Raw genomic sequence first — 20,148 nt, forward strand, 5'->3', positions numbered from 1 at the left:
TCGGGAGGGTCCCGCGGCGGCGGGGGCGGCTCCCCCCGCTGCGGGCCGCGGGGCCGTGAGCCTGCCGCCGCAGAGCCCTCCGCACGCCGGGACCCCGGCCCCAGCGGCTGGCAGGTGCTGCCTCGCCCGGGTCACACCGCCGAACCGCTTATCCGGTACATCCAAAGCCAACGGTGCGTTTGCTTGCGTGCTGCTTGTAAGACTGTGTCAGGAAGCCAAGCAATTGATACCTGCGTTTAGCACTCGGGTAAAGAAATAAAGCTTTTTGCTTCATCGTTAAAGTAAGGAAAGCAGCCGCAGGGATCTAAGCTGATGCAGTTCTGATGTACGCTGGTGAAGGCATTTTGCTTCGTCCACCCGCACACGTGGTTTCCCACCATGGCAGGCACACCTCTTCTCCTTCCTACGTCCTCAGCAATCCATAAGCAAACAAAAAAATTGTCACCGTTCAGAAGACGTCTTCTATAATGTAGTTTAAACAGGGAAGGGATATCTTACTTGCCGGGCTGCCCACAGTCTGTTAGAGGGACACAGTTCTAATAAACCACCTGTTTTATAAGAAAAAAGGCCCTCCTTTTTATACCTGATCAGCAGGGAGCTGGTGGCCTTCACTTTGACGTGTTCTCTACCTGCTCACAAACGTACCCCCCATTCCACACCTGCACTGATGAACATACAGTTTCCCATTCTGTGCTGCAAAGACCTAAAGGATAACTGTCATCATACTGGACTTGGGTCACTGATTAAAGCAGTAAGCTGCTCGCTACCTACTCTGTAACCTACTTCCTTAACTTATTACTAGCCTATATAATTTATTACCTTACTTACCCAAAGGATATAGTATTTTATATAATTTGGTTTATAAAAATATGCTTATATTCTTAATACACAACCTCTTCCCTCCCTTTCTCTATTTGTGTGCTTAACAACTACATCTCCTCTTAGACCAAAACCCAAAATCATTTGGAATACTGTTGTGTAAAGCGAAACAAAACCCTGTAACGCTGGTGTCCAGGCACAAGCCCGCGGGAGGCCCAATGCGATCGCTGCCTGGTGCATGTGCCACTCTGTATATACTGCCAACAGTGTATCTATGTCCTGTTTTGACAGTTAATCTTAGACTCCCCAAATGGTACTTCGTTGCTCTTGAGAGGTTACTGTAACCTTCCTGTGTTTGAATGATGATATGGATGCATTTACTTCTCTGTTTACTAATTATTTTGAATTACAAATGTTATTATTCATTAATGATGCAGGAGACTGATAGTAGCCTGCATCGCTGTACAAATGGAGAACTAAAAATCTGAGTATGGCTCCATGAACCACTGTGAAACCTTAAGTGAGACCTCACTATTCCTGATCTACACTCGTTCACTCTAAACCTCCCGCCTCCTTCTGTTTCTGACTGTATCATTAATATTTTTACAGACAAATTTTCTCTAAGCTACATTTTGAATACCTATTTGTAATTGTTCATACTAACCAATGTGATTACGACTCAAGTTCTCTCATGCTGTTGCCTCCCCATCGCTGTTTCCCTCTCCAAGCTGACAAACTAAAAGCACTATACTTTTGATGGAAGACCAATGTAGACTTTAGTACATTTGCAGTAAAATAGAGGTTTAGAACTAGGAGTAACAAGTAAGCATTAAATGTGTCCCATGTAATGAACAAAATGCCTTTGAATTGACTGGCTGTTGTTTTATCTGTTACAAAGCCAAAGTGAACATGTAAATGATGTGGTCAAGGAAGAAGGCCAATGGAGATAAGAATAACAGAACTCTAACACATGTTCAAATTTAGCTTATTTTCAGAACCAGTAAGAAAAAGCCCCAAACCACCACATATTTCCAGAAACTAATAACAAACCTACACACTGTAGAGGGAATGTCTGTGGAGACTGCCACTGAATGCATTAGATGTTATTTATTAAGGCTGACTATAAAGCATACACAGTTTACTCAGCCATGCTGCGTTGTGGTGATCATTTACTTAATACTGACTTCTTGGGCTAGCGCATTAACTTACTATGAGGTAGTGCATTAAGCGTTCCTAAAAAAAAAAATATCTAAATACCCGATCACTGAAAATGCCATGAACTTCCACTGCCTTGGGACCTACTTGCAAGCAGGCTCCCTTACTCACTTAATGCTTTCCTAACGTCTTCCTCCCAGCGCTCTCTACATATGTTATTTCACATGCTCAAGAACTATGTACAACTGGAATAAGACGTGCAGGGGTTTTGTTGGAGGGTGTGTGTGGCGTGTTAAATGTTTCAGACCAGTTTTGCCTCTCAGCAGCAGACTTTCTGCCGTTTTGGCGAACTGATCATCTTTAAAAATACTGTATAGAACATGTTGCTGCATAACCTGTAATACTTAGCACTAAGCAAGTCATTCAATGGACTAGTTCCATTGAGGTGGCTTGCCTGCAAGAAAAGGGTTTCTAGGCTTGCCTTCATGCTTTGTAGCTGAATGCTAAGATGATTGTGTCACATTTTCGATACTGTTTTCACACATCTCTGTGTAAGCAGGAGGAGAGATAAGAAAGATTAAAATAAATATTTGACAAAATACAGGCTCATGGGTGAAACAAGCAATGGATTATTTTGCATGCGGGTTGCAGCTGTCCTTGATCTACAAGGGTACAGGAACAAAGAATAACTACCAGTAACAATAGGTAATAGTTGCTGCCATGGAAAGTTTTCTGACCGTGTAGAGATCCAACTGATATTGCTGGTTCAAGTCCCCTTTTATTTGCTCTGCTCTCACCTAAGAAACATGATTTTAAAAGGTAAACAAAAGATCATTATCTTTCCTCCAACCAAAGTCTCTGTGAAGGTAATATTGGAAGCCAACTACTGAACACAGAAAGAGGAAGCTAGAACTCTTTCTCTCAAGCTACCACTTTATATTTTTGACTGTCCTAATATAATTTATGGATTGACTGAACATGACAATACAGAAGCATCTTGCATGATTCAGGTACTAACAGTTGTGTAAAATCAAACACGCTCACTGTTTTGTGAGTTATAACAAGCTGTAAAAAACCTGTCCAAAACACGTGCTTTAATATTTTTAAATAAATAAATGTAACTGGTTGCAGATTTTACTTTAAAAAACAGATTTAAGTAATGAAAATGTTGTATGAGCAAAAAAAAAGTACACACTAGATAAAAACTGGCATCTTTTAAACTCTTGCATTTCAGAAACGCTTTAGAACAAGACCTCAAAAACTGTCAAGCTTACCTCAACAAATCTAATTATAACAAAAACAAGTATGGTGCAATGTATTGTCAACACCGGATACTCTACACGTCAGTCCCGGAGACTGGAAGCAAAGAGAACTGACTAAGAAAACAACGATCATGTACTGTATTTATTGTTACGATAAAGTTTAAGATTGTCATAAACCAAAATAGAAAGTGGAACAAATTCCAAAATCTGTAGTAGAAGTTGCCTCGGTTGTCCACAATCCATGCAAAAAGGAATTTCTATTTAAGTATAAATAACAGGAAAACCTGTATTTGTATTGGTATGAACTCTTTAATCCATTAAGATGCAACGGAAAGTGAAACTCTTGAAGCAGTTAAGTTTTATTTTGATATACATCAAGAAAAGTCTCATCAGCTAGAAATGTCCATGCTGTTCGCACAGACCCACACTTTAAGGATGCACCTGCTGGACTTTCTAAGTAATTCCGGTAGCTCATGCTCCTAATGAACTGAGAGCAATCCACACGTGGGCATAAGGAAGTGACAGCAAGGACCTGACCACCCTTCCATTTCTTCATGCTGTTACAATTCCTCTGCCTTCCCAACACCAGACTGTTAACACCCCGCTGCTGCTGAAGCCAGGATTCTCCCGAGGACAAACTTTCAGCCTACCTGTGTTTAAACACCGTAGCAGCACCAGTGCTCGGCCAAATGGCCAGATGGGAGGTGTAGCACAGTCTTTTTTCTTGATCTGGATTATTTGCTCAAAGTTGTCTCACATACAAGCTAAGCAGGAGCTGTAGCTTACCCAGGCCTTGCAACGCAGATGAATTTCTTTCTTCCAATTCCTTTTACCAGTTCTTAGGCACTAGATCTTTGATACTTTTTAAAGGTGTTTTCTGTTTTTTGGCTTATGTGTAGGTAACGCGATAGAACCATCACGCCATCCTCTCACCAAGTAAGAATACTTTTTAATAAAGGGAAATATTTATTAGTTTATTTTTGTCCAGCAGCATGCCAATGCTTTAAAAACCAGATTACTTGCTTAAGAAGTTACACTGAAGAAACCAACCACCTGCTGCCTCAACATGCACCGCCTCTCCTCGTGGTTGTGAGGAGCAGGAATCAGATCTGCGAACAACTGAAGCTCACATATCAAGGTTTCCCCCACATGAAACTCTGCACCCCTCCAAAGGGAGGGTGCCAGACGTGTTGGCCCACCCTCAGAAATCCTCTGTGGGCCACAGGCCACCAGACCTGCTGGGTGGCTTTTGATTCTGTACAAAAGGTGCTTCAATTTCCTCACATCAAAAAAAAAAAAAAAAAAAAAAAAGTACCAGAATGTGGTCAAGCAAGTCTGTCAGCTGTCTTTCAACCCTCCAAATTTTGCATACAATTCAGAGGAACGGGCACCCCTTCCGCTGCCCTCAGAGGAACTGTTCAACCCATATTTACCAAAACAATCGTTAATTACAACCAAACACAATGGGCGCAGCAACCGGGAGCTAAATGAAACGCTTGGGCTGAACCTCTTCCCTTCAGCCACGGCAAAGCACCCCCCCTTAGAAGCGCCGAGCCCAACTAAATCCCCAGCGTCCTTCCCGGTAGCGTTGCCTTCAGCTATAGCGGCACCTTGTATGTATAAATATATATATGTATGCATAGCAAGGAGCCTTCAGGCACGGTTTTGTGACCACTAAAGGAGCACAAGCGATCCCCAGCCGTGTTGCACGCCGCCGCCAGCGGGCTGGAGGCGGTGGCCAGCGGGACGGCCCGCCGGGCTCAGCCTTGAGGGCCCAGGGCCGGCCTCCCCGGCGCTACCGGGGGCGGCCTGCGCCTGCCCCGGGCTAAGGGGGCAAGAGGCGGCGCTCCCCGAGCTAGGCCGCCCGCTCGCCCCTCGGCAGAAAGGCGGTGGCAGAGGGAGGGCGGGGGAGCGGGACGGGGCGCCGTTACGGCTCCCCGATGAGAGCGCGGCGCGGCCGGTAACGGCCCCCGGCCCCTCCACACCGGCACTTCCGCCCCGCCATCACTTCCGGGCCGGGGCAGGCCGGCTTCCGGCGGCGGGATGCGGGGGGCGGCTGGGCGCCGCTAGGTCGCCGCCACGGTGGGCGCGGGGCGGCCGTTGGCGGCGCAGGCGGGCGGCGCGGCGCTGAGGGGACGCGGCGCTGAGGGGACGCGGGCGGGCGGCCTTCCCGGAGGGCTCTGGCGGGGGCGGGAGGCGCGGGGGGCGAGGCTGGGGGCGCGGGCGCTGACGCGGGGCTCTCTTCCCGCAGAAGATGCTGGTGCACTTGTGGGGCTTCCTGTACAGCAGCTACGTGCGGTTCTGGCTGAAGTGGCTGTGGAGGCTGCTCACCGGCAAGTGCGAGCTGCAGCGCCTCCTCGACGGCTGCGGGGCGGGGGCGCGGCGGACACTGAGCATAGGTAATGGGGGCTACCGGCCGGGGGGGGGGGGGGGGGGCTGGGCTGTCCTGCCGGCCCGGGGTTGGGGTGGGGGCTACTACCTCTGGAGAGCTCTTTAGAAACGCCGTGGAAAGCGGGAGGTGGGAAGCGGTGCCTGTCCCCGGCCTGTCCTGGGTCGCTGTGCCCGCCCCGCCTTCCCGCCTGTTCCCTGAGGAATTTACCTCAGAGTGCCAGGTTTAGTTCCCTCGCCCGCTCGCCAGGGTAATTCCAGTTCGCTGCAAAAGGGGGGTCGGAAATCTCAACATTCCCCAAGCTTTGCCTTTGTTTTTACGTGCCTGTTACTAAAAAAAGCCCCGCAGAGCAGACACAGATGCCTGCTGCGGGGGACACGACACACACACGACGAGTGCTTAACTGCACCGCTCTGCTTGATGCAGAATTCTGGTCAAAAATAGTAATTTAAGTATCTACTTACAGTTCTCACCCTTTGAACAACAGTTTGAGGAAGTGACTTTGCTTCCTTATTGTCTGCAATAAACACAAAAACATTTCTGAGAAAGGAGACGTTCTTCTCTTGACAGCTTTGTCTTTGTACAACTGATGGATGTTTTAAAAAATCCAAGTCTCCTTTCAGCATTGTACTGGAGGGCGATAAAAGGATCCATGTAAACTAAGACCTTCAGTTACCTGATACCTGTTGATTCTAAGGTGCAGTGATTTTTCATTCATTACATGTATATAAGGGATGCAAAATTTTATACTACCTGCATGCCACAAGAACACCCATTGTCATTGATTTAAAACAACTCAGTTCAATTTAACTCTGACATTTTTTTTTTGTATTACAGAACATTCACTGGAATCATCAAAGAGTAAGGTAAAAGATGCTAGAGATTAAACTGTAATTAAACCTTCTTTCAGCATCAGATCCCAGAAAAGAACATGTCCATTTACTTTCTGGGGGTGGAGGAAAGTAGAGGAATAAAAGGCAGAGGGGAGAGAGCAGCATTTTGGGTTCTGGATGCTAGGGTTAGTCAGGGTTTCTCAGAAATAGCCCCATGTCCCTATTTGCTTCCGTCTCTCTGAAAGATCACCTGCTCTCTAGCAGGAAGTTGGACAAGTCGTTAGAGCTGCTGTTCTTGAAGAGGGTCAGTTCTCCCTGTCACACCGGTCTCTTTTGCTGGTTTTGTAGAAACCAGAAGTGTGATACGGACAAAGCAGTTAAACCCAGTGTATGCAACGGTGTCTTGAGTTGTTGAAAAAAAATGTCATGCGAGTTTGCAGGTAGACATTTAACTGACAAGCTCATTCCAGTTGTACTGTAGCAGTTAGACATAAGCTGACACTTGAAACCCTCAAATTTGTATATCTGGAACAAAACTTTTCCTCTTTTGACAGTGAGGTGGCTGCATTCTGCCTTTTTGTATGTTGTGTTTGTTGCCTTTTGTGATGTTGAGAAAGAACTAGTAACTGCCACAAGCATCTTTGTTGCAGTAGAGCACAGTATGGGTAAATCTTTTAGCATCTCTTAATTAAGTCAAATGTATTAACATTCAATTTTATAAGAGTTAACCTTTTGCTTTACTGAAATGAAGCTGCTTTGGTGTTAGCACAAATTCTGTTAAAGAATGCACTGTAGCCATAAAAAGTTTAGAAGACGAAGTAAAATTGTTGTGATTTTAGGTGGGCACTGTATAATTGTCATTTCTAGAATAAAGGGCAAACGCTAGCAGACTGCAAAAGAGCAGTGTCTTACATCAAGTTTGTTTGTTTCACACCAGCATTGAAACCTCAACTCTGTTAGCTCTCCTAATTCTGAAGCATTATTTCCTTATTGAAGTTTTATCACGTCTGCTCCTCCGTAGCTGTGTTTGTTTCAATTGGATTAGGAAAAACATCTTTCAATTCAGCACTTGAAAGCAAACAAGAACCTGGACTAAGAAACTCTTGAGCTCTTTATTTATTCTTTGTGGGACTTCTGTGTAATTGTTGTTTACAGTCTGACAGTTATAAATTATGCTTTTATGTAATTAATACCTTTTATATATACCTTTTATATGCGAGTTGAGCCCATTTGTTGTAGACAGTTGCAATAAACTTGACAGTTCTCCTTTGATAGTAAAGAATACATACATGCCAGGTATACAGAAGCTGAGAAATAAGAATAAAGTAGATAGATTTCTGCGTTCCTTATTAAGCCTTTTACTGTGTTAACTGCCTAGGTTTTAAGAAATGCCGTACATGTTGAGGAAGCTGAAGTAGAGAAGTGTGTGAGAGATGTAATGAAAGAAAAGAAAATTGAACAGAAGGATACAAGGTATGTTTGGAACCCGAACATTAAGTTCTTCATTCCAGACAATTCTGGCACGTTCTTGCAGTTGCTTAATCTGATAAAATATTTAAGCACACATCTTTACAATGAAATTAGAAATTAAGGTATGGTTTCATCCTCTTGAGTTCTAGAAAATAAATTGTGAAGTTTTACTTGACATGGATTTGGGATAAATGCATCTCTATCTTGTAAGTCCCTTCTGTTACTACTTATTTCTAAGTAATATGATTATTGCATAGGTTGATTACGTGAACTGTATGTAATGGCTTAGATATTGTTTCTGTTCATCAGTATAAGTAATTATGAGTAGCTGAGAGGAAATATTGTCAATAGTCAAAATTTTAAGGTTTGTGAAATGCTTCTTTGAAGCTATAAATATTTCTGACAGTTTCATTTTAAGACTTAGAAAAAGGTTGGGGGTAAGTGAAGGTAACAAGAGTCAGCATGGTATATGGAGTTTTCTTGTGTCATCACAGATTTTAGCTATTTAGCTTTTTCTTCCATAATTTAAGTGACAGGGCTTGACTGAGAGTTTTTCTAAGTAAAAATAAGTTCCATATATTAGTATATTTAACCAGTATGCTTTAGTTTGAAAGATAAATGTAAAGCACTCCTAATTCTAATGTTCAAATTGCATTAAGGTAAGAAAGGTCTTACCTGGTAGTTCAAGCAATAATTTATGGCTGACTACGCCTCTTTAACAGCTTCTGTGTGGTGGTGTTTTTGTTATTTCAGGTTTAAGACAAATCTGCATATATCCTTACTGCAGATATCTGGTTATAAAAAACTGTATTTGAATGTGGAAAATCTGAGGAAGGTCCCATATGATTCGGAAAATGAAGAACATGAGGAACAGTTAATTGAGGTAAAAATAATATTTTAAATACAAAAGCTGTTTGTTTGGGTTTTTTCCCCTCCAAGTCCAACAGCTTGATTTATCAGTAGTATTCTTACCAGCTGGCCTATTTAAAGCTCTTTTCTACTTGTGAACTGCTAAGCGATTATTGAAGTGACACATTGAAATGCAACATTAAAGCAAAACAAATTAGTAAACTAGAATTACTTGCTCTGGGATTATTTTATGTGAAATCAGACGTAACAACAACAAATAAGTAGGAAAACAATTTTGTAATGGGTCACTGAGGAATCCTAACTAAAAAGATATTTAACCTTATGCACATGTCTAACATTGTAAATGAATAATTACTAAATAAAAAAGACACTAGTGTTTTCTTATATTGCATCCCATCAATGTCAAAGAGGGTAGTCTAATGCTGGAAGATAAACCAATCAGTAATGTATTTTAGGTAAGAATAAATAATACCAAGCAAATAGCATAATACTGCTCAAGGCTTTTCTCAATAGCTTCTACTGTGCAAATATATTAGCATGTCATTTTCTTAGCATTTCATAATTAACTTGCTACACAAGTCCCAACATTGACACGTTAAGTAAGCATTCACCGAGAATTTGTATTTCGGTTTATAGCTGTCCTGTTAGAAAATGATGCATAAATTAATTTCTGAAGTGAAACAAAGTCTTTGTTTCTTTAGTGTTGATGCAGCGGCTTATGTCTGTGAAGGGGAATTATCGCATTTAATGTTAAATGTAGAAATTTTCATAATTGCTGAAATAAGCCATTGTAGTGTGACTCCAGATTGCCGCTAACGGAAAAGAACAGCATGCAGATTGTATCCTGTTCCTTGGTGAATGGTTTCTAATGTGCAGCAGCAAGTGTTCTGAATGATGTGACCTGGAATACTTTAGCAGCTGTGCATAACATGGAAGCATATTTGTGCAGCTTTGGAATTTGCTGATGCCTCATGAGAATCTGAAGGCCAGAATCACCAAGCAGTGGTGTGACATTGGCTTCCAAGGCGATGATCCCAAAACAGACTTCAGAGGAATGGGCCTGCTGGGGTTAGTGAATCTGGTGTAAGTGAAAAGAAGTATTTATGTTGTAACTAATTTTCAGTATCTGTGTATTTTCTCTAGTTAGTGTTGTTTCTAATAATGACTGAATAGAAGCAAATATAAGTGGTAGCTTCTGTACAGCAAAGCCTAGTGTTTTCTAAATAAGTCAACATTTCTGGCAGCTGCACATCTGTAAACGTGGTTGGGTAGAGGCCAACAAGCAAGGGGAGCAACAGAAAGTTACCCAAGACACCTTTTTTCTTGTCATATGATAGATTCAGTAGGTTATAACTTAGAAAGTAACATGTCAGAAGTTTAAAAAAATCCTGAATTACTGTAATGAAAAAAACCCAGGTTTGCATAACTTTGCTAAGCTAATTTGCAGACTAGAATGAACTTCTTATTTGATGTTCAGACACAATGATTTTTTTTTTTTTTTTACTGTATTGGTTCATGCTGAATATAATCTAATTTGCTACCTTCTCCTTGGTTTTCATTTTTTGCCATTTTTCAGTACAGAGTAGTTGTCAGCTTTAAAGCTACATGTTTTTATGTTGAACGCGTTAATATTTTTTCATATGATCTTAAAAAAAAATAACGGAAGATTCTGTTTTACATTGACAGGTATTTCAGTAAGCATTACACTGATGAAGCTCGTCAGATCCTTTCTCGTTCAAATCACCCAAAGCTGGGGTAAGTCACTATATGACTTTTCCTGGCTTGTTCTGTGCAAGAGCTCATGTGAAGATTGCCAAGTGTGTGTCCTGAAAATAAAGAGGAAAATATTTGTGTGTTTTTCCATTAAAGGATGAAAAAAAGGGCCAAAGCAGAAAGGCGTGAAAAACTGAACACAGAAGTAAATTTCAGGCTGGGAATTATGTGCAGCTTTTTTTTTTTTTTTTTCCTCCAGAATAGACTTGTTGGGACAGAAAATATTGCAAAGTATTGGCTCTGGTTAGCACAGTGAACACCTTTAACGTAATTGTTAGCTTTATTTGTAATAAGCTTAGGTTTGATTTAGAAATGAATATTAGTTTTTTGGCCTTTGTACTAGTCCTGCGTGGGGATGGTATAGATTATCTCTTAAGGTCACTTTATTTGCTAGGTTTCTGTTCTGTAGTAAGCATCTACAAACAGATATTTTGTTGTTCAGCTTTAACTTCATTTCTGAAAACTTTGTGTATTAATACATTTAGCTCATTTTACAGGGAAATATCCTCTAAAACGAGTCTGATGCAGAGGGAAGCTGGTAAACCTGTGCCTATCACCTGATCCATCTAGTCCCCAGTTAACTCGGCCACCTACCAAGAATGAGAGGCTTTCGTGACTTCAATTGTAAATCATACTGCCTCACGCAACTAGGTCATGAATAGGATATCCAAGATGTTTAGATCAATTGAATACCCATATCATTGACACAAATTAATCCCTTTTTTTTTCCTGTGCCGTGCAATAGAAAACCAGGGTTTTCCAGCTTGAAGAGGTTGAGATGGCCAGTCCATTTATATTGTAACAAACATTTTTGATGTCAGATTTTTAATATTCCAGCAGATGTAATTATTTCAAATGAGCAGATGGAGGTCAATGTTGATTAGCCTTAGCATCTCATTATTGCCTAATGGAGGCATTTGCCATACTATCGTATAGAAAACTAGCATTTTAAAATAACTTTCTACATGATTGGATGCACCAGGGAATGGGAAGAGTGGTCTGTAGGCCGGAGTCAGCTTGTCCACAAGCACCATCAGAAAAAATTGACTCTACAGTTACCTTAATATAGACCATTTCAGATCCATAAGGTAAAACGTGACCTATGATTGGTGTTGCAGATATTCTTATGCAATAGTTGGAATCAATCTGACAGAAATGGCATACAGCTTACTTAAGAATGGTGCTTTAAAGTCTCATCTGTACAACATGGTCTCTGGATTGCCACAGATGGAGCACTTCCATCAGTTTTACTGTAAGTATCCGTAGCTTCTTTAGTACAGACTGCTCTGGGGAGGCCTGCAACACAGGTTAGGTTTTTTTGAGTGCATTTCTGCTCTTTTCTCATTAGGCAGAGCAAGCTGTTTATCTTCTGGATCAGGTGTTGGAAATGCACCTGGTGCTTGTATGTGCTACAGAAACGTGCATTTAAGGGATAAATTTGGGTGGCTTTCTATATATTAGAGACTGCAGTCTGAAAGCTCAGTATTTGTAGATTATTTTTTCTTTATTCATTGTTACAGTGTCCAAAAACCTGCAGTTGACCGGGATGGAATAGCCTCTGTTTTAAGGGATTGAATAGAGTCTAAGGGATCATTCTAAGTCTAGCTAGATAAAGGTAGAAAACTCTGCAGGTCATTTTTGCAGATTTTATTTTCTTCACAGGTTATCTGGTTTATGAGTTTGACAAGTTCTGGTTTGAAGAAGAACCAGAAAGCATTATGCACTTCAACCAGTACAGAGAGAAATTCCATGAAAAAATTAAGGGACTTCTACTGGATTGTGATGTGATACTAACCTTACAAAATACAAAGAAACCTTAACTCCTCTGCAGTGTATGAGGTTCTGCATCACAAATGGAATTATGCATTTGGATGGAAGTTTTGCATGTTTCACCAAAAACTGTTTAATAACAGAACTTTTTTTTTTTTTTACATTTTAAAAAAATAATCAAAATTCAGTTAAGAAAGCTTGGACAATCAACTTCTGTTTACAGCTCTTTATATGCTATTCTCCAAAGGACAGCTTTTTATAAAAAAAACCACAAAACAACCCACAAACAAAACCCCTAACCAACACACTAACACAAAAACCAACCCACAAATCTGAAGAGCCTCTGAATCACTTGCTTTCACAATTTCTTTAATACTTCTTGGCGCAGGAACATGAAGCAGATATTTATGCTGCATCATGTTTTCCATGAATAGGTTTGACTGTTAATTGTCTTTTTAAAAACTTTTTAAAATTGAAGTTACTCCGGTTTTAGACTTTTTGTGTTCTTGTTCTGTACATGTAGTTGACACTCATCCATGTTAAATTTTTCTGTAATGAAGAGGTCCACAAAGGGGATGTATTAGTTGCTTATTATTTTGGAGGAGAGGCTTAATCCATCAACATACTGACATACTTACTAGAAATTACTTCCAAGGAAGTTTTTTTTTTATCTATGGATTTGTGTCAGCAAATTCCTATGCTTGGAAAAAAGCTTAGTTTGCAAACGAACAAAAAGAACTACAGATCATCAGTGTGAGGATCAGATCCTCAGACTAAAGCTACTCCTAAAAATATTCTTACTGTAAAAATATACAATTCTTTCTGATCTGATTGAATCTGCTCAGGTTGTTTGACTGTCTGTCTGTTGTCAGCCCTTTCTTTTAGCAGCTAACGGAGTATTCTCAGTGGGAAGTACAAGAGAGTTAGATTAGCCCTTTTATAAAGTTCACTTGTAAAAACCTTCATTGCAGCTGCAGTTCCTATTTTGTGAAAATAAATCCACACCTGAGTACAAGTCTCTGACAAAGATGTATTTTCCATGGAAGGGATGCAACTGCGATGTGTTGCTTAGTCTTGGCATCCTCAGACAATCTAGTCAACAGGACTTCATATCTATATTGTAACTAATTATTGCTTAGAGTAACTTTAAACAGATTTGGTATGACCATCACTTCATTTTCTAAAACCTACTATTAAATAAGTGCCTTCTGCTTTATTCAATCAGCATTTTTATGATTCTGTAACCAGATCATACCCTTAGAAGCTTGATTTACTTGGGAAAGACTCTTTCAGTATATACCTAAATAGCACACAGTGGCACAAAATTTGTATGCTAACAGAAGCTTTCATGCCTTTTATTTTTTTTAAATCATCTCAGGTAAATTAGTTAACTTCTAGTCAATGACTAATCATGAAGAGATTCCTGAAGAATACAAACGCTGAAAGCAAGAAGAAAAAAAAAGACAAGCCCCATTTTGTAATGAGTAATGTTACACTACATAAGTATTAAACGTGTTGTTAATAGTATTTAATACAACATCTCCTTGGAGATAATCAAAACCCAACTGGACATGGTCCTAAGCACCTGCTTTAGGCAGGGGGTTGGACAAGGTGGTGGTGTCATATCACACATCCAGAGGTGCCTTCCCACCTCAGTAGTTCTGTGAGTCGGTTTTGTGTAACGCGGGGCTTCTTGCACTGCATCCACCCAGTTGCTCTTGAGCCCTTGGGTGTCAGTGGTCTTTTATTTGTGGGAAAGCTCCTGATCAGGGTAGACAGGGGGTGTGTAGGAGGTAATGCAGTTCTGGGTTCTTTTTATGATACGCAAGGTACAAACAAGAGTTAAACAGTTCTCAAGTTCAACATGTGCAGGGTGGAGAAGGGTTAATTTCATCTGTGTTGGGTTGATGCTGCTCTACTAAAAAAAAAAAAAAAAAAAGTAATGTTAAGATGCTTGGAGGGAGCATATTTATGGTTATGCCATGGTGTGTAAACTGAACAGCTAAAGTGACTGGATTAGGTACAAAACTGACCGCAGGAAGCCTAGTTCTGCTGCTCTGAGGTACTTGGGTCCTGGAATTCTCACCACTGAAAAAGCTGAGATCCCATGGAGAGTGTTCTGGGATTTGGGTCGTGCGGCAGAGCTCTGGTTCTCTGACCCTTGTAGATACTGTACTGTACATCCCTAAAATCCGAGGGAGGAAGTGGAAAGCGGACATTCTCCCAGTGGCCGAGAGGTTAGTTGTCTGTCACTTTCTAGCCTCATCTTCTGTCATGTTTGTCTTCCTTCATTAATAATTGCTTGTAGATTTCCTTTGCAGGTGACGTGAGACTGACCTTTTAAATTTCAGAAGCCACCCCAGTATGTTTAGCAGCAGCAGGAAAGGAGATCCCAGTCTCTATTGTCATCTACTGCTTGCTAACAAGTACCCCCATGCTAGACTCTGCAACCTTTTTTTTTTCCCCCCCGATTTTTGCAACTGTTGCCAAAAAGAAATCTGTCCTCTTTCCAGCCCCGAAACTTTCACTCTGTTCCTTGTTCAGGAGGAGACTGATGGTTTAATTACTGTTGTGGCTTTTAAAGCCCAACCATCAAGTTTCAGATGTCCTATCACACACCTAAGGTGTTTTAGTGTAGAATGTAGATTAAGGCAGATGTGAGATGCATAGTCATTTTTTTTTAAAAAAATCCAAGTGTTAGATGGGAGTAAACTGTGGCGGTATACAAGGAAAAAAAGTAAAGCCAGCCATCATCAGATGAGTGAGATATATGGGAATTCATTAGTTTGCATGTAGTAACTATGGTGAATGTTTATGTTAGGCTCCAATACAACTCCCCAGTAAACAGTTAGGATTTGCATGTAGCTTCCTATGAACAAGTAGCCCAGTCCTTCTGTCTAGGAGTCACTGTGCGTAGGTAGACTAGTACTGGGCATCCCTGTTTTGCCCCAGTGGTAGGCTAATTGTATTATGGTGGTAGCTAGAAAATATATGGAAAAAGGTAAAATTGTGTTTAGGGAAGGGAAGAACGATGTTTGACTAGTCAGTGGTATTTTATACTAACTGTGTTGTAGGGTGACAATCCTAAGGTTATGGAAGATTCAAAATGGAGGTAGGCCACCTTCCTGCAAGTTGATATAATCAATTTGTTGTTATTTTTATTCTAAGAGTCTTGAAACATTGGTAAATTCTCTTGTTATTTATTAACTGTTGTGTTTTAAAATATGTGTTACTAGAATTCACAAGTACTGTTAGTTTTCTAACTTGCTGCCTCTTTAAAACATTCACTGTGTGAAAGCTTATATGCAATTTAGAAAAAAATAATCTAAACCTGAAGACAACAAGGTGGTTCTCTAAATTTTTTGTTGTTTCCTGTAGCAAATCTTCTAACAAACTACCTCCACTTTTGTTGTTTAGTGTACACTTGAAACATGGTGCCACTCCCTGAACTAATTAGTCTGAAGATAAGTAGAAGTTTGACCACAAGCAAAAGCAAAATCTAGTCTTTTTACTAAGTAAATGCATTGTTTCATAAGTAACCAACGTGGTTGGAAAGCGATTTGAAGATGGTGCTACTTAGGAAGGAAGAAACTGAGAATGTTTTTAAACTGGTTGTGCTTCTGCCATCTGGTACAGCACTGTAAAGAACAGGGCATTTTGTCATTTTGTCCTAAAGGACAATAAATAGGAAAAGGGGCCAATTTTAAGCACCTCAGATAAATAGTTTTGGATTTTTACTCTTTGAAAAACAAAACAAAAAAAATGAAAGACACACACAAAGCCCCAAGCATTCATTTTCCTGATTTTTCATCCTAGTTTAAAAAAGAAATATTTTATAAAAAAATATTTAGCCTTTTTTTTTTTTTTTTTAAGAAATATTGTGATGAAAAAGTTTGTATTTAGTTAGGTGGGAGTTCAACAGTCAGTATTCTTGAAAATACTTGCTAGTGAATGCGTGGTAAAGGTGTAACCTATTGTTTCTCTGTCATACTTGTTTTGTGTTGCTGTAGTACACGAGCGATCAGTCTCTGGACCGGTGTTTGTTGTACCGGTCTGTATATTGTCTTTCTCTAGGGGAGAAAAAACCCACAGCCCAAGACAGCTTGTGGGCAATTTCTTCTTATCACACTGTGCTTAGATAGCTGCATACTAATAGCAATTTCTGTTTACCACAATATTAAAGCAATAATGTAAACTGTGATGTCTATGTAATAGAAAGATGTTTACAATGGTAGCAAATAATAAAAAAACCCAGTTACTCCAAAATATTGTCAACATTAGTGTGTTATGGCCTGCTAGAAAAACATAACAAGTTCCAGTTAGCCCTGCTCTCAGTTCACGCACGCGCACTGTGATATGGCAGAAAGCTTTATCCCTTCGTATTTTTTTTTTCCCCCCCTCTCCAGCTCTGAGAATTTGCTTAGAGGTCCCTGTGGTTCTCGTAGTGGGCTGCGTTTGTGCCTGGGAAAGGCATTATTAGGAAACAGCACTCCAGCACAAGCTGCTGAAATGGCAGGCAGCAGAACAGCCGTGTCTGTGGAAGCTGAACTGGAAAACACAACAGCTGCAACAAAGGCTAGCTGGCTCACATCTTCTAGTTTGTAAATCATCATCCATGACACGTGCCTTAAATCAAACACCGGAAGAAAGGAGTAAGATCTAAATCTGACAGATCCATACAAAAAGTGTTTGCTTTTAACTCTCAAGATTAGTGTGATACCACAGGAAAACATGCTTACATGCAAGTCCACTTGAAATCTTACATCTGTTGTAACAGGATACGGTGCAATCAGAAAGTCCGAGCTCGACACACGTTACAAATGTGTGTTATGGCCTAATTTAACTCTCACTCCCCTGACCTTCCTCAGCCTGTTATTCCTGATGGAAGCCACAGCTGCAGAGTGTGGCACACGCCAAAGGTGAGAGCAAAGGTGCCCTCCTTTGCAAGCTGAGGGGTGTCTCCGTCCATCTTCTCACTTTGTCTTACACCTGACCTGTAGGGTGGTGGCATCCCTTGCTTCAAATTCTTATGGTTCGTGCCATGGAAAGCAGACCTTACTTCCTTGATGTATAGCATATATTAAAAGCATGTTGTGTTGGAAGGAGACAGAGTAGTTTTGCTGAGTTTCTTTAGCCAGAGCACTACGTTGCTCTCTTTAGTGATGGACCAGAATTTTGATTATGGAATGTAAGAGAATATTACACAGGTAGGCTGCCATGCTCTGCTGCAAGCGGTAAAGATTTATTACTGCTTTACTTCAGTTGCTTTTGAAATCCTTGCTTTAAAAAAAAAACCACAAAACCCACAGAAAACCAACCAAAGCCAATCAACCCCCCCAAAAAAACCAACAAGGGTTTTGTTCGAAGGACCTGGAAGTTAACTGGAAATGCAGATATTTTTTTTCAGGAGTGCAAAACTCCAGGAACAAGACTGAGAGTTGGGGAAGAACTCTAGAGAACTTCCCTGGAGAAAGAAAGAGAAACCCTGATAAGTTTTAGTGTTCGGGTTTTGGTTTTGTTTTTTGTTGTTTTTTTGTTTTAAACCAAGAGATTTTTTTACCTTTGTCATTTCTACCATGCCTTCATCTCCATATAAGCTACATTAAATAATTTACTCGGGTTTTCAGTTCCATTTGATTTCTCAGGTAGCCTTTGTTTCTGCCTCTGAATTTTAGGCCAAACACATCTATTAACATACCAGAATACCACTACATGAGAACAAGATGTCACCTGTAGTCATTTTTATTTCTTTGGAAGCACAGAACAGGCCCTGCACTATAGAAACATCCCACTCCTCCAAACCCCGAATGCCAAGTTGGTCAGTTACACAAATACCAGTTATTTTAGAGAACGGGATGAGGACGCAGCTATGCAGGAAATATAAGCAGAGATATTGAAGACTGCAGAAAAGAGAAAACCAGAGTTAAATTCCCTTCTGATGCGACATGCTGCGAGACGTTATCTGCCACCATTTATTGGGAGCATCTTGCACTGCAGTTGAGGCTAACTTGCTGTATTTCCATCCCTTGCATTCCCAGCACTGAAACACTCGTAGCAGCAACACTGCGACTACCAGCTTGTGTCACGATTCTGTTATTAGCCATGTTCCAATGTAGCATTCACTGCCACGGTTTTGTTCTAATTATTTGCTGTTGGGCTAATTCATATTTTCACTATTGACTAAATCAGCATTCTAAATGAGCATCAAAAGACACAGTTCCCACTTGAAGTATATAACATCTGACTCAAGACTATCTTCTAGCGGAAAGAAACAGAGATAGCATAAAAGAAATGTTTTTTTCCCCAACCAGAGGATGAGGCACAGTAATAGATGTGACTGCTTTGCTTTCGTTCTTGCTTTAACATTACACCTCAGTATGTATCTAAACTGGTGAGCGCGTCACGGCCCAGCCTTCTCCCACAGCATCAGGTGTTGATGCCAGGGTCTGAAGGATGGCCCCAGGTGCTGGAGCCTCATGCTTTAGCTAAGCAAAAGGCTGAGGCACACTCCACCAGAGGCTGGGCTAACCTACCAACCCATATGCTATTCCTCAGTATTTTCCTCTTTTTTTTTTCCAGCTGTTTTAGTCTTAAGCCCAACTAGTCCGTTTGTCTTACAAAAACATATACAACAGCATCCAGTATTTTTTGCAGTTAACATTTCATTTCTGATAAAAAGCATCTTCTAGCTACAACGTACCTCATTATTAATGAATTACCAGGAACTGGAACAGACAAAGAGATGATGGTTAAGTCAGTCACAGGGATGCCAGAAGTTTGGAGAGTAACAGCACTGGAAGTCATCACCGTGCGTACAACCCAAGTTGGTGGGACCATGGCAAGGGCGAGCTGTGCTCCCTGCCTGTAATAAATACACCAGTACCGCCACAGCTGCCTTCTCTGAGCTGCTGCTTTTTCCATTTGGGAGGCTGTGGGTTTACAGTGCTTACGCACCAGCTTCATTTTGATGCCCTGAGCACCCTGATGGAATCTGGCCTCTTTGCAACAGTTTCTTGGTTTCTGGATCGCACCAGACTGCACCATCACCTACTGTTGTGAGACCCAGTTACCACAGTTTCAAAACGCTGCCACAACATTAAAGATAAGTAATGAAGACCCTCTAACAGGAACCAGGCACAGCTTCCCAAACAGAAGCACCACCTCTTTGTGTGACCATCTGCGGTAAGGCTACACCATTCTCCCACAGCCACACCATACATACCATACCAGCCTCTGCCATCTTAATTTACGATACAACACCTGACATACGGCACCTACTGTAACGGAAGCTCCAGCATCGCTGTGTAAGAACTCCTAAGGTGCTTTTCTCTTTACAATAGTTTGGATGTCAAATTTTCAGTAGGTTTAATATAACATAACAAACTTTCTGTCTGCTTTTCCAAAACTCATGTCGGAAACCTTTAAAAGTCTTGAACACAACCTTCAGCTCTAACACCTAAAATGCAGGAACTATAAGATGCTACAACAAAGAAAGTAAGTACCATCAATCAGCATATGAGTAAGTTGAAAGACAGATTGGAAGAAAACGAGAAGAATGTTTATGGCTTTTTTTTTTTTTTTTTTTTTTTTTTTTACCTAGAGTAAACTCCATAAAATAACCTCCCGCTGCTCCATCATCAACTGTCTGTCTCTCGGCAGGCAGCACCCTGTTGCCACCAGGCTCCTACCAAGCTAGAAAAGCAGCTCTGGTCAGTGCCCAGTCAAAGATCTCAGCTGTGAAAAGGAAGCTTTTCCTTTTCTTTCTGTCCCAGCTTTGAGACGAACAGCCCTAACTAAACTCTACAGT

At 41.0% G+C, this 20,148-nt stretch overlaps 1 protein-coding gene across 3 annotated transcripts; it reads left to right on the top strand.

Annotated features, from left to right (window-relative positions):
* Window positions 1–48: 48 nt before the first annotated feature.
* ELMOD2 (ELMO domain containing 2) lies at window positions 49–17,857 on the top strand. 3 transcript variants are annotated; one of them, XM_080403178.1, is made up of 9 exons: window positions 49–5,318; window positions 5,488–5,635; window positions 6,463–6,491; window positions 7,837–7,931; window positions 8,682–8,811; window positions 9,748–9,881; window positions 10,485–10,553; window positions 11,690–11,823; window positions 16,748–17,857. In XM_080403178.1, exons 2-9 carry the CDS (start codon window positions 5,491–5,493, stop codon window positions 16,819–16,821), a joined length of 810 nt encoding a protein of 269 aa, XP_080259304.1. In that variant the 5' UTR covers window positions 49–5,318; window positions 5,488–5,490; the 3' UTR covers window positions 16,822–17,857. The 3 variants fall into 3 exon arrangements, with proteins under 3 accessions (XP_080259304.1, XP_080259303.1, XP_080259302.1); XM_080403177.1 differs by lacking the exon at window positions 16,748–17,857 and adding an exon at window positions 12,234–16,208 and having other exon boundaries at window positions 54–5,318; window positions 9,748–9,866; XM_080403176.1 differs by lacking the exon at window positions 16,748–17,857 and adding an exon at window positions 12,234–16,208 and having other exon boundaries at window positions 62–5,318.
* Window positions 17,858–20,148: the final 2,291 nt, after the last annotated feature.

The sequence above is a fragment of the Falco punctatus genome (assembly GCF_963210335.1).
Source record: "Falco punctatus genome assembly, chromosome: 1".
NCBI classification, from domain to species: domain Eukaryota; kingdom Metazoa; phylum Chordata; class Aves; order Falconiformes; family Falconidae; genus Falco; species Falco punctatus.